This window comes from Apteryx mantelli, chromosome 1 (genome assembly GCF_036417845.1).
Source record: "Apteryx mantelli isolate bAptMan1 chromosome 1, bAptMan1.hap1, whole genome shotgun sequence".
Taxonomy (NCBI): Eukaryota; Metazoa; Chordata; class Aves; order Apterygiformes; family Apterygidae; genus Apteryx; species Apteryx mantelli.
This window is the reverse complement of record NC_089978.1, coordinates 25,473,467-25,488,824: the sequence shown is the minus strand read 5'-3', so window position 1 is coordinate 25,488,824 and position 15,358 is coordinate 25,473,467. Positions and strand designations below refer to the sequence as shown.

At 35.4% G+C, this 15,358-nt stretch overlaps 1 protein-coding gene across 2 annotated transcripts in view; it reads left to right on the top strand.

Annotated features, from left to right (window-relative positions):
* The window catches only part of UBL3 (ubiquitin like 3), a 63,250-nt gene extending 52,304 nt beyond the window's left edge, over nucleotides 1-10,946 (top strand). For both annotated transcript variants that reach the window (XM_067290870.1, XM_067290859.1), the window contains 3 exons: nucleotides 4,080-4,166; nucleotides 8,693-8,770; nucleotides 9,201-10,946. In XM_067290870.1, the coding sequence (XP_067146971.1) occupies nucleotides 4,080-4,166; nucleotides 8,693-8,770; nucleotides 9,201-9,253 (218 nt within the window). In that variant the 3' untranslated portion in view covers nucleotides 9,254-10,946. The remainder of the gene's footprint in view (nucleotides 1-4,079; nucleotides 4,167-8,692; nucleotides 8,771-9,200) is intronic.
* Nucleotides 10,947-15,358: the final 4,412 nt, after the last annotated feature.

Below are 15,358 nucleotides of genomic sequence, written 5' to 3'. Positions count from 1 at the left end.
AGTTAGAAGCTTCCCTGTGTTTTCAGCCTGAAGTGCCCATAAACTTATCTCTGTTCTGAACGTTCAAATTAAATATATTTATTGTGTATCTGGGCATAGATTTATATAGAAATATAATTTTCTTCTTGCCTTCTCTGTTTCTTTGATTATGCAGAATTTTAGATGCTTTGACTATTTCCCACTTTACCTCTAAACTAATGCTTCTTCAAACTGAAGTTATTTCTTTTCCTAAATCTTCTGTCCCTTTTCTTGATCAATTTTGGTAGAGGATCTAGTAGTAACTGTGAGGAGGACTTGAACTGTGGGAGTTATCAAAACTCTTATGTGAGGACAGCCAATGGAAAATATGGCATGTCACAGGAATGCAATAGTGTGGTTGAGTTTCAAGTACTTATTACTTATTACCTTATCTTGGCAAGGATCTGTAATAATGATAAATTTCCAGGGAAAAAGCAAAGATAAAAGAACATTACAAGAGGCGTTAAAAGACAGAGGGAAAGTGAGGATGTTAATAGGAATATATTTATTGTTATGCAGGAATATTAACTTTGGAAAATGGGATTCAAAACTAAGATGTGTATCAAATATGTGAATAGTTCCACAAAAACAAAGTGCTTCTGTTCTCCCTGACTGTGATTTCATGGGAAAATAGCCAAAACAGAGACATAGCATTACATACGATGGAAAAAAAAAAATTCTTCCTCTGGTACAGGACTTCATTTGGTTTACTGTTTCAGTGTTTAAAAAAAGTCTACTGTTTACACAAACTGAAACATTGTAATATCTATTTCTGTGGTGCCTTTGTCAAAGAAGTAGAATGGATGATAATTCATACCAGAAAGTTAAGTGTTGCTAATCTGTACTTTAGGCCTTAAACTGACCTCTTTTGAGGCCAGGAAGAAAAGGGTTGCAGGGGAGCTGGTTTCTTGTTTGTTTTGCTCTGATGTAGCATTATATATTTAATTATATATTTAATAAAATACATAATGGAAGGAGGAGGTCCATAGTCCTCTTAAATATTAGATATAGATGTGCAACATTTTTATTCTAAGAAATCTGGTTAGTGTAGCATCTGTACATATTTTAGTGTGAGCAGAAGACAGTTGTCATGATCCAATGTTCTTCCTATACCTTTATCTGAATTAATAGTGGCAGAACTGTTTTTATTTTATTGAAGGATATTCCTGCAAATACAGTCTTGCAGTCTGAAGCCTGTATTGTACCTGTTTATATGCATGGCAGAATGTTGTAGTACAGGCTCAGAAATTAATGTTATTTTATGCTTTCACTTTGTGTCAGAACAACTAATTAGGAACACTTCAAACTCATTATTTTAGACTTATGAAGTGATATATTAACTGATATTAAATTATGAAGGAAAGTATATCATAATAATAACAAAAGGTGATTTCATACTACAATAGGAAAACAGATGAAGAATGTGAGCGATCATCACCTCAAAGTGATTACAAATCAGTGTGCAGCCTGAGCTTAGTTTGACTCTCTTTTACACTAGTAAAGGACCACAGTAAAGTCATCAGTTTTGATGGCGATGGTTTAGATTAACAGAACAACACCAGAATGAGAGCATTGCCATATATTTGAAAGTTAGTTAATGTTCTGTCATTTGAATGTGTTTCTAACAGCATCCAGTGTTCCCAATCTGTGAAAAACCTGAAGGTTCCAGATTCTAGGCTTGTATTTGGGAAGAAAGCCAGACTTTAAAGTCTCTTTTCTGAAGAAAAGGAAAAGTAAGACTGGCCATGGAAGCCTCATTTCAAGTATCTAGTATCCCAAGGGAGTACTCCAAATCTTGATGAATATTTAATTGCCAAGGAGAGAAGAATAGTGTCAACTTAAAAGACTGGGGAAAAATCTACTTCAGAATAGGCTATAGGTTTTCACATATGTTAGCCAGCTAGCTGTTTTCAGAGCGAGGGTGCTCTTCTCTAACGTGGGGCTGAGAAATCTTGGTGAGGACGAAATTTCCTTGAAATACAAATAATGCTATGAAAAGATTGTTTTTTACCATTATTTTGACTTGTCAGAATCTTGTGGAGAAAATGAAAAAATTCATGAAATACATCCTCAGTGTCACATGTCAGCAGGATTAAGCCAAACCTCTCCTCCACTCTCCTCTTTTGGTTTAACCCGTGTTAAATAAGGATTTCCTCACACCTAGTTGAAAATATCCTGTTTATATTCATATGTACAATTTTGGCAGGTTTCCTCTTTCCTTCCTCACCCCCAATTTTCTTCTAAGTACTGTTATTGAATTCTTTTCCTACAGTGATCATTTGCTAGACTTTTAAAAAATAGGTAAATATTTTCTTAGTGGCTCATTTGGTTATCAGAGAAACTTAAAATTTGACAACACCCCAAAAAGAAATGTTTTAGTGTCGGCCAAGAAGCAAAATCTAAAAGGATAGACAAGGTGATAGGTTAACCATGAGGTACTTGTGCCAAAATATAGTCTGTTTTCTTTTGGTTGCCTTTTTTTATTAATATCATTCTAGTACTGTAAGGTGGCTGAGCATGTCTTCTTTACAAGTATAGTCTAGATGGAGTTCAGACTCTGTAAAGCACACACACAAAAAATAAAATTACTGGTGTCTTCCAACAGATAGTTTATCCTAACGCCTGTGACAATTCTGATCCTTAACTTCGCCCCTTTTACAGCATAGCAAAAATGGCACTTGCTTGAATTGCAAGACAATTGAATCAGGCAAGGAATGGAAGTGTTTGAAATTCAAATAGCTTTGGCTGTCTAATTTTGTGAACTTGGCACATTACAACCCCCAGGAATATTACGGCTTCTGTGTGCGCTTTTGCTTTTGCTGCCAGCCGTGCCAGCGCAGGGCCCTGCACACCTGCCAAACTGCTCGCTCTCCTGGGTCCGCTGTGACCGAGCCCGCGATGGCTGCAGGAGACTGTTTCACTCCTCTCTTCCTGCTTGCTTTTCCTCACCAGATGCCTCTTCATGCACTTTCCACAGTGATGGAGGTGTGGTGTTTTTCCCCCTCTTTTAAATGCCTCCCTTTCTCCCCTTTTCAGTTCTCCTTTTGTGATGCCAGTTGCCACTGTCTGTATGTTAATTGTATGTTCTGAGTAAAGTGATTGGTTTCTGTTGTCTGTCCTGATCCCTTGCTGAATATTCATTTTGGTATATAAACACTACAAAAGCAGAAAAGGAGAACATTTGTGAACAGCTGGTACCAGATATGTGGTCAGCTAAGAAACAGAAGATAATTGTATTCCCAGAGAACCAATTTAAATTCAACATTTTAAAGTTTATGATATTTATTCTGAAAGCAAAGTGCATATTTATTGTTCACATTGTGACAAAGAACAGAAAAAGAGTAGGAAATGGTCTTTTAGGCTTATAAATGATTTATTACAGCTTAAACATTATAGAAAATGCATTACAGGAAAATGAATGCTTGCCTTTTCCGAATCACTGTTTGCTACCTAGAAACATATACAGATTGTTCTTTGAGAAGTTTCTTAAAATGTATCAGTAAATGTCTGCTCTGAGAGAGTCAAATTCTCTGTTCAGTCTGTCCATAGTGACTGTTTGGGGCTGCTCAGTTTGCTGCCCCCTCTGGACATTTAACTGGTTGAATCTAGTCACCATTGAACACTGCTGAGCAGCCTGCAGAAGAAGCACTGTCAGTTCTCTGATCTGTGAATCCTACTTTAAATTACCTGGTGATGACTGGTATGGCTTGGGAATCTGCGTTAGCCAAGTGGATATTAAGTCTGAATGTAAACAGGAAGCAACTTGCTTTTACAAAATGTTTTCCGAAGGACTTGTATAAGCATTAAGTATCATAAGCTATCTGTGAAAAAAGTTAATAACACTTATACTTGCAAGCATAAAATAAAGTGTTTTAATGCCCAACATCAAATGATAAATTTAAGAATAGATTTTAGGAGTGCTTCTCTTTCTGAATCTTCAGGCTATGCTCTCTTTAATGTGAAAGAGTCATCTTAGTTTTCTTCCTGGGTAAAGATGAGAAAAATAACAGAAGATATTTTTATTACTGTGTAACAGTGAAAATTCTCTTATTTCTTTTCAGATTGGGAAGAAGAGCAGGTCAGCAGTCCAAATATCTTGCGGCTTATTTATCAAGGGAGGTTTCTTCATGGCAATGTCACACTAGGAGGTAATGGCAATAAGTCTTATTATACAGATTATCTAGGCAGAGGAGATCTTTATTTAAAATAGAATAAATACTACTTTATGGTTCAAGATCTCAATATAATTTACTATATACTATTTTGCTACTGCATAGAATGACATATTGTGTCTTATTTTTGGTTCATCTTGTTTTCCTCCTGTTATAGCTGGTTGTTAGGCTTTGGAAGGTATCACCTGGTAAGTTAAGTCTCTTCTTGCATAAAGGAACAGCAATACTGCTTGTATTTATTGTCTTTCTAAATGGAATATTTTCTTGCATTTTTCTTACACTGCACTTGTAGGGCAAGCTACTGCATAAACATCTAAGTATTTTAAAATGTTGGGTAAAGATTATGATAATTGGTTAAACAATACTTTAAATCTTAGTGCAATGAAGAAAGACACCCTATGAATGAGAATGAGGGGAAGCATTCTTGCTGTCCAGTGCTCTCCCAGGGATACAATCACATAGTTATGCGAAAACAAAAGTAAATGGCTTTACTTTATATGCTAAGGAAATGCAATTCAACTGTGCCCCCTTGTGGCGTGCTTTTTCCTACAATTGTATTTTTTTTAATGCCTTTTACTGGAGATATGAAACAAAATTGTAACAATTAATAATTTTTCTTTTTATAGATAAAAGCTGCTAGTATATCAAATATATCAACGTCTAAACAAAATGGGACTCTCTTCTCTTTTTGTGATGGTCTAAACATAATTCTCTGTGTACAGATTGTATAAATTCATGGGTTTTGGTACTTGAGTGCAATATAGAGAGGAGAATGTAATATGAAACCACTAATGAAATGTTTTTGAAGCTAAGATAAACCTAAAAGGAATATTTGTGGACCGCTTACAGGGATCTTTCCTTTAAAAAGTGACTGGGATAATACAGCCATTGATTAGCTTTCCAACATTACTGATATTGGCTGGTGATGTACTTTTAGAATACATCTACCCTCCATATAAATCAATTTTTAATGTTGCTCTGTATACAAACAAGATCATTGTAAATTCAGCTGGATGAACTCTGAAATTTTTATTCACTCTGTAATTTGCATGTTTACATGGTGCTAATGGGTGCAGCAAGTAGTAGTTGGGGTAGGGCTGAAAAACAAATGTGTTAGTCTTGGATCCTCTCTGTGACTACAGTGCCTTACCTTAGATTTTCCAGGCAAGGATAGCTAAATGGGATTTTCTTTGCCATTCATCTCTAGGTGTTGCCCTTGATCACCAGTGCTTGCTTCCTTTACTGACATCTGTCTAAATCACAAGCAACTTTGAATGTTTGTTTAATGAGTTATGCTGAAAAATAATAGCTGCATGCTCCTGACTCTTGCATTAACTCAGGTCTATGGATTTTGAACACATACTTGTGTTCAGGGCATTTTAGTTCCTTGTTAATCATTCAAGCATTGCAATTTAATCATAATGATTTTACCCTGAGGATCTTACATGTATATTAGTGTTTTTCAAAGACCTTTTTGTTGCTCTATTGTTTAAAAAAAAAAAAAAAAACCCTAAAACATTGGTTTACTTCAGTACTAATGAATTTATCTGGAGTAAGATTATACAGCTGAAAGGGGAACAAGAACCCATGAAGCAGCCTGAAAAGCCTGTTACTTCAATTTGTGGTATTCATTTGATGTAACCCTAAGTGAACTAGGTATTTTTTTTTAAAGGAAAAAATAGAATTCCTTGTTAAATACAACATTTAGTTTCTTTTGCTCTTATAATACAGTTTCTTTAAGCTTTTATATCAGTCTATAACTATGAATTACAGCACTTAGTGTTTTATTTGCTTTAGGTGATCAGGAAATATTGACTGGAATTTGGACTTACTGTGTACTGAAAGACACTTTATCAACTCATGAAACAAAAGTTTCCAAGGAAACGGATTTTTTTTTTCCCCCAGAGTACACTTTCAATCATGTTTAAAAAACAGCGTTGTAGCATTCTAGTTGTTACCTCACATTTCCATGTAAAATCTTATGAATCTGAGAGTCCTAGAAACTGGAGAGGCCTCAAAAAAAATGACAAATTGTTGAGAAAAACTGTTTTTTGAGTGAAAAAAATATTTTAAAGAAACCGTGTCTTTTGCCACCTTGTCTTAATACATATTCTGAATGGTTTGTCACTGCAAGAACAAGAAAGCTAACAGCATTGGAAGTGGTCAAAGAAAAGCGACTTCTCTGTAAAGCCTGCCATGTTGCTCTTGCCTGTGGTGCCTGAGCCCCACTGTTTTGTTGCTTCCTGTCTGTGCGAAGCATTGAGGAGTCAGCGCGCCAGAGTTTGTTGTTCAGCTTCCAACAGGAAATTTCATCTGGTCTGCCGTTTGCATTTGAAATAGTATTAAATAGGGAGGTCATGCTGTATTTGACAGTTCTCTGTTTCCAGTTAGATAATGGCAATAGGCAATGTTTTGCTTTCTTATGAGGAAAACAACAACAAAAAACCACACCTCCCACACATGTATACTCACCAAAAAAGAGGGCGAAAAGGAAATTCTGACAATAGAAAATCTGTAATAAAAATAGAACTAAACAGATGGGAAAGGAATTAAATAAGGACTTAGTTTAAGTGAGAGAAAGACATGAAAGAACAAAGAAGGCAGCAGGAAAAGATCGCTGAGCATCACTGATGGTACTCTTTCTTGTGCTCCAAAGCAAGAAGAAATTGCTAAAAAGAACCTGTGTGTGAGCTAGGCAAACTATTAGCTGAAATGAATTAATTGAAATATTAGCATACTTTTACTTGATTACTGTAAATAATTAATCTCCACAGCTCACTAATCAAGTCTCCTCAAGTGTCTTGATATTATGTAAGATACCTGTAATGTGATTAGTTTGTAATATTTTGATCTTTCTGTAGTGGCTTCTTAAGAGTTTGTGTAATGAAGAAAATCCCTTTACATTGAGTTTAACTGACTGTTAATATAGTCTTTGTAGAGTTCTCAGTTGTATCAAAGAATCAAGTACTTAAAATACTTTATCCTTTTCAGACTTGCAGCTATCAATAGCTCCTTGTTGCAGGCACAGACCGTTCTTCAAGTAGACTAAGAACTTTCAGATCTCATTTTCTATAGAGATGGCTCTTCCCAAAGTACAAATACTTCAAAGAAGCTTGTGTATCTGTTCATCCCTCCATATGCTTACACCTGTGTTGTAATCATAACTTGCATTTTCTAAACAAATATATAGACAATTAAAATGATTCAAAAGCAGTATTGTAGCTAGACCTGTATTGAACATACATAGTCACCAAGTACTAGGTTCCCCCCACACCTCCCAATTCAGGATCTATGCTGTAGTGACTGAAATGAAGAAAGAGGCATTTTCTCTTTGGTCACATTCAGGTTTATTGGTCACGTTCTTTTTAAATGCCATGGTGCACTGTATGTGAAAATTAAAGTTTGAGTAGAATTCCTCCTTTCAGATTCAATTTAAGGCAGAATGGTTTGTATATTTAAGAGAAATATTAAGGTTAAGTCTCTTTTGTTTTTCTTCTATAAGTTTTAAAAAAAAAAAAGCTATATAGGCATCTTTACCATATATTTCTCAGGAACAGTAGACAAGAAAGATGCTTAGTCTATGAGTTGGAGAGGGGGAACAAAGCTAACTTAATATGTAAAACTTCTATAAATAACTTTTCCTAAAAATTATGTGAAGATGCTTAAGTTCAGAATATTGAAACTGGCAATAAGTATCAGTAAAAGGAATAATAATGAATGCTTTTATTTCAAGGAGGCCTGAAGTTTTGCTAAATATTATACCACAGTGACAAAAACATAAATTCAGCATTGTATTGCTATAATTAATATGAAAATAACTATTTTAGTTTCAACAATAAGCAGAATAAACTATTGAAAGATCTGATTTTGTTATTTTGTGTTAATAAAACTCAGATAAGCAACATAAGGAGAAATACCGTATATGATTTAAATGTTTTAAATTTGAGGTTTTTCACATGATACATCATAGGTTAATATTAAAACTCAAGGTGCAGACCTAGTTCAGAAAAACTGCATGATACTTACAAAAATATATTTTAGGAGAATCTGTCTTGCGGTGGTTGCTCAGTGATGTTGGGATTTTTTTGTTGTTTTGTTTTGTTTTTTGTTTTTTTTTGTTTTGTCTCAGGAGTAACAATGTAGTGGTTGAATTAGCCACTTCCTTGCATCGTTATGAATAGAGGATGCTTAGCACCTGAGTCTTGGCATAAATGCCCATTTTACTTTCGCTCACCATAGGAAGAATAAGCTTCATAACATGAACATCATAATCTTCAAGAACATAATGTTTTATCTGATTATTACCAAGTCCTAAGACCCTGATCTGTAAAACTTTTGTCTGAAATGCCTTTATAGATAATTGTAAGTAAGAAGTTCAAACTTAACAGTAAAAATTTGAAGAGGAGCTAATCCAATTAAAGCTACAGCTTCAATTGTCTGGATGTTTTGAAGAAAGATGGTGACTGTATTATATTAATAAATCTCCCTTTCTCCTTTTGCAGCATTAAAACTCCCTTTTGGTAAAACAACAGTGATGCATTTGGTGGCTAGAGAGACATTGCCAGAGCCAAACTCTCAAGGTAGGCAGTGAACTAGAGAGACTTCTAATCCAACAAGATGGAAAGGTGTTCAGAACTGTTATGGGCTTTTGGGGTATTTCATAGTAGGGAAATGTCCATATGGTTCATGAGTAGTTCTTGTGAACCAAGTAACTGAATACTTTTGTACATGTTGTTTATAGAAAACTAAGAAATGAGTTGTCTATTTTAGCATTTTTATAGACTGTAGGAATGTACCCAGACCTTAGAAGGCTTTAGTTTTTATTGTTGAAAAGTATTCCTGATTTTCATATTTATGTATGCAAGTGTTTAATAGTAATAATAATAAAAAAAATGTTTTTCCTAAAAATAATTTAAAAACACCCTACTTATTTCAAGTTTATTCATGCACAGAACAAACTAACTGCTTTAGAAATTGCTTGTAAGCAAGACTTTTTTTGTTGCTCCACAGGTCAAAGGAACCGTGAAAAAACTGGAGAAAGCAATTGCTGTGTAATCCTGTAAGCCCTGTTAGCTTTACCTGCTAAGTGTGATGTAATATAGTCTTTGTCTTTCATGCTGCTGGAATAGAAGAGGCCCTACCTTGCTTCAAACACCTGTAGGAAGAGCCTGTCTGTAAATCCATGGAACTGAAATATTACACGAACACTGTCACATTAGTCTTTTTTTCTTAAAAAAAAAAAAAAGAGAAAGATCTATGAACATTTTCATTGATTTTTTTTTCAATTCCTGCTTTTTGTTTGTTGAATAATCTTACAGTACATTGTTTCTTGAATGAATTCAATCTCCAGAAAAGTTAATGCGTTCTTTTCCATAGCAGGAATCATTTTGCTACAGCAGTAACCTCCATTAACCGGATCTAACCAGTCAAGCTTTCTAGATGCAATTTGCACTAAATATGGTTGACAGTATGTTTCTCATCAACAATCTCTAACAATATTTCAGACACCTAGTAATAACCTACAATGTATAATGCAACACTGGAAAATAGTATATCTGTAATTAAAACAAAATCTCTTGGCCAAATCAAAGGAAAAACTTAAGTCAATTCTACCTAAGTCAACCTTGGTGGCCTAACTGGCACAGAATACTAACTAAACCAAGTCTAACTATATTTATATTTTAACTGCAACAAACAAAAAACTATGTGCCTGTAATTTAAAAGCACTCTGTAGAGGGCTGATGAAACCGATCTTCTTTCGTTACTGCGTGCACTCTTATCTAGTACATTAGTTGAGTGCTTATTCAGACAGCACAAACAAGTGCAGAGAGTGCATTTCCTAGCCTTAATATGGGAGGGGTAATTTCCTGTAGTTCATAGGCTTTTATTATTGTGCATAAATGTTAGAAGACATCATTTACTAATCAATTTTATGTATTTGAATATTGGCAATTGGTGTTTTTCAGTCATTTTCTCATCTGTACCTTAGTGTCCAGTGTCATGCTTACTCATTAGAGACTTCAAAAGAAATTAAAATTTAAAAAGCAAAAAGAAAAACCTCTGCCATAGTACTAGTTTTGTTTCTTTATGTAATCTGCATTTGGTATTAGTGCTTGCAATTGTATTAAAATCAAAAGCTGATTTTTTGAAGGCATACATAATTAAAAAGGATGCCATTCTTTTATTTCATATCAATAATTTAAATGTTGATATGCTAAAGAAATTTGCACAGCACTAAAGCATGAGCTAGTTTCATCTAAACCTGTAAAAAATATAAAAGATTTTATATTTTTTCACTGGGGAGGAATTCTTCCTGGCTGAAATTACAAATATGTGTAGAATATATTTAATAAAAATCTTATAAAATACATAACTATAGAAGTTAAATATAGATTGGCGTGTAGTATAATAGAACAATATTCCATATAAATAGCTTTAGCCTTTAAAAAAAGAGTCACAGGTTGACATTGTGTTCTTGTACTTAAGTGTCTACAACTCTTACAGATGTTCTGTGTAATTGTTTTTTCGAATGATCAGCATCATTCAACTGTAATCGGGTTATTTTATCCATTGTTACTGCTTTGATGAAATGCTTTATATGCAGTAGATTTACAAAAATATTGTTCATACTGATCAGAATTAAATTTGTATAGAGCAGAGTTTTAAAACAAATTGTAAATAGCACTAAACATTTTCTTTCTGCAACCTGTACTGATAGACTCTTCTGTAAACTAAATAAAAGAATATTGTAGTGCATTTTGGTGGTGTTTTAAGGGTTATCATAGGGTCTGTAACTAATTTAATAATATTTTTTAATCTGGAATACTAATAAGGACTCCATTTTATTTAAAAAAATGCTAATGGTATTATTTACCACTTTAATTTTGTTTTCATTAGAATAGTGATTTCATGAATGGTTCAAACCAAAAGACTACCCATAAACTTTTCAGAAAAGGATTAAGTTGCCTGTACAAAATACTCAAATGAAAGATAGAAGAATTCCTGGAGTGTGAACACTCCAGCACGCTCCTGTGGCAAGGGCTGCAGGTATGCTCTGAGGATGCGCGTGAGCTAGCTTGTGTCGTGCCCTGTGCTGTGTCTTATGAGGGGAAATAAGTGGCCCAGATTTTTTTCTCTGGATAAGAATATGAGCCTGGGCAGTTACCATGCAGTGGCCCATGCAGTGCAGTGTCACACCCTACTGTACCACATACACTTCTGTGCTCGTTCTGTAAGTTTTTGTAGCCTTCATTTGCTTACAGTGAAGAGTATATGCATACCTCTTAGGGGTCAGGAATTGAGATAACAGCAGTATTAGGTATTCATTGCATAAATGAATGTCAAGGGAAAACTTTCTTTTTGTCTGCAGTGTAGTTAACTTCAACAGCTAACTATTGTGAAACCAACCTTTTTATTTAAGAAAAAGTTTGATAAACATCAGGTTAAGAAAGCTACTAGGAGGCATATTATCATCCCTAAATATGAAATGAAACTTCCCTATTCCAAAATGCTGATCATCTAAGTAACAAAGGCTCATGTGGGAAATGGTTATGACAAACTAACTACAAGGAAAAGAAATGGGCTGAAGCAGGACGTATTTTATTAGTTCAACAAGTCTTTAAGATACATTGATCTTGAAGAATGAATATCTGAAATGTGATCATGGTTTGAAAAAAGCAGCTAGGTACTTAACACAGAAGAAATGCATTAAAATCCAATAACTTCTAATTAAAATATGTGGCTATCTTGAATAGTGAAGAATGTGGAGTTCGCTTCTCTTGAGAAGAATAAAATATGTACGTGCATGTGCCCAAGCAAATGCTTAGATCCTGCTTGGCATTTAAAACGTGCGCTTGTCAAAATGTAACTCCTGCAGAAAGCAAGCAGAACAATTGCCTTAATTTTTCTGCCAATTCTCAGCATTCTGCCTGTTCCAGAGCATTTCTGTTGTGCTAGGCTGGTGAGAAATTGTGGAAAAGAATTGCTGAAAGATTTGTACTTTTTCCATAGATACTTTGTGTTGCGGATTATAGTGCATATTTGTCAAAATAAAAACAAGTAGTTCTTAATCCCAGACTCCTCAGCCTTGCTAAAGCTTACAGATATGTTTCTCTTCTATGTTAATTGGAATCAAGAGTATACTTGCAGGGCATGAAGATTAAGGCTAAGTCTTTGCAGAGTCAGGCTGTTGGATGGTGTGGTAATATATTGAAGAGTTGGACACTAGATTTTCACTGTTAGAAATGATATTTTCCCTATGGAGGAATTACTAGATGTTTTTAAGGAAGGAAAGGAGAGGATGAATTGGAACCTTTCATATTCTGACTAGGGTATGAAGGGACCCTGTCTGTCTCCCATACCATCATGTGTGTTATCAGTCATAAAGCAGTATTAGCACATGAGAGGAAAGATATCTGATAGCAATACAGGTACTCTATCTTCTCCTTTTCTTAAATGATAGCACAAATATGACTGTTTCAATAGTCCTAGGGATTTTTCAGCTGCTGGAGGATGAATGCATAGCTAATGCTTTTAAAATGTTAAAGGCTGTAGCAACATACTGCTTTGATAAAAATCCATTGCTGATTTCTGCAGTCTCTGAATGCTTTTCCTTAGTACATTGCATTTACAACAGGAGGTACAGTGACTTAATTTTAAAGAGAAAGATACGGTGTTTGGAAAAAGCTTCCTTCCTCTTATGGGTAAGGAGGGAGGATGGCAGCTATTTCTAGATTGACCAAAAGTCAGGAGTTTCTGCTGTTGCTCTTTGGGGAAGTGAATCCTGTGTATTTTATGGTTCAGTGTGGGCTCTGATTGGATTTGCTTTACAAATCTTACTTCAAGAAGCAAATAGGAAAATGGATATATTTATCTAAAACACTTGCTAACATTATGCTAATTAAATGGATAAATTTAGGCAGATTTCGGGTTACATGTCCCATCTAAATTGGTGTTTAGATCATTAACAGCAGTTGCACCATTGAAACGGATGGGAATTCTGTGCATAAATTGGAGGAAATGTCAGGATGTTTTAGTATTCTTAAAGGAGAATTTCTATCTCTCTATTTCTACTGGAGTATTTAGATATCTTAGATACTGTATCTTGGTCATAACTTGTGAGTATCAAGTTTATTTTCAGAGCACAATAACAGGTTTTTGTTTTTTGAGAAGCTGACAACAATATATGCTTCACCATAATAGGTTGTTAACATCTTCATAGTGTAATAGCATACTTGTCAAAATCAGTCTTTCTGTCACATGCATATGCACGTGTGAAGAGGTTTGCAATTTAATAGGTAACTTATTTACCAATCTATTATAATAGACTGTATGTTTTGAAAAAAAAAAATACTGTTTTTTTTTTTCAATAGTTAAGATTGACTTCTGTTTTCTACCTTTCAAAAATTTGATAAGTTTTTTTAATTACTCTGGAAAAGGAATGAGCAGTGAAATAGAAAATACTGAAGGCTATTCAAGTCAGGTGCACAAAAAATTAAGATACAGGTGTACCTGATGAAGCTAGTTGAATGGATCACAGTGACAAATGACGTCCTGTTTTGAAGGAAAAGGGAGGATATAGTTGAAGTAAAGTACTTGCACAACTTAGATTTCTAAATTAACTGGATCAGTCAGGAACTGAGTAATGGCCATTATGGCAATCACTTTAGGGAGGTTCCTTAGGGTTTGGAAAACGATAACAAAAATGATTAGGCAGTGGAAAGACTACAGAGAGACAGAAGAGAATGAGAGGTTAAGATATCTACAATGATGACAAGCACAGAAAAAACAGATGGAGAACTTCTATTTTCTTGTAATTTCATTGGCCCATTTTTTAAAATTTGTTTGTAATGAAGGGGTGGCAAATTCAAATCTGATTGAAATATTTTTCAAGCAGTCAGTGAAACTCACTGCCACTGGAAGTGACTGAGATGAAAACCTGAGGAAGACTTAAAAGGAGAATGGGTAATTGCAAGGACAGAAAGAATTACCAGAAGGGTCATAATTAGTAATAACAAACTTTTTTTCAACAGGATAGTAAATCTTGTCCTTCGGGCATTGCACTACCTTTTAATAAAGAGCTCAAATCCTGGGTGAAAAATACTTTTGGCACATTCCCAGCTCCATTATTTACAACCAATTGCACAATATAAGCCCCAGCCTGTATAAGAGAAATGTAATTACTGAAATCTTAATGAGGATTTGCCTTTAGAAGCCTGTTACTTCCTGACAAGAACTTTTGGTCAGAGTTAGATGACATTTGTGCTTTCCTGGAGCAGGTTTGAAGGAATAACCTTGTAATAAGAGCTGTCACCCAAGTCTTTTGGTTCCTGGTCACTTTGTTCATCAACACTCCAGGGAAAGGTCTTCTCTGAAAAAACTGGATATGAGGTCTCCCACAAATTTTATTTTTCTTGTTCTCTGGTGATGAAGCCAAAGGGGAGACTGGATGGTCATTGCTCAAAGTCTTTGAGCTTCCCATCATTCTGATTTTGTCACTGGTGCTTCAGGATGCAGACTGCAGTGATCACCACCGCACACCCGCTCTACTGATCAGGAGTCCACAGTAAGGACTGGGAAGGGAAAAAAAAAAAAAAAAAGCAAATATGGATGCAGTGTGCCTCTGCAGCCATCTCTGCTGAGCTTCTCTGGGACAGGACCTCAATAACTCTACTCTGTTGTTGCTCCTTTCTGATGGGTAGATGCAGCTGCCTGGTGGAGAGAAACAGAGGCTTTGAGCTTCTAAGCCAGGGGCACAATGACAGTTCCTGACACTGCCAGGTCCAGCTCCAGATGAGTCTGCTGCTTGTAGGCTGGGCAAGGCTGCATGTGACAGTGAAAAACCTCGCTGGTGATCAAACTGGTAAGAGGGGAAAGCAGAGGGAGTCTGGGGATGTGGCAAGGGAGGCTTCTTGCTACTGGTGCTGGCCTTTCTTTAGCTGGGGGTAAACACTTTATGATCCATATCAACAGCTGCAAGGTTTCTTTCCCTCCTGCAGACTCCCATGTACAAGTAGGGGAGTTGTATCCCATGGGTCGGGCCATGGTTGCAGAATCCCGAAGGGCCTACGGACTGGAATGGCAGTGGGTGTTTTTTTTCGTTTGGTTTGGATTTTTTTCTCCTGAGTCTGTTGTGGACTGGCCCCTACCTTGTAGGGTGGAGTGATCAG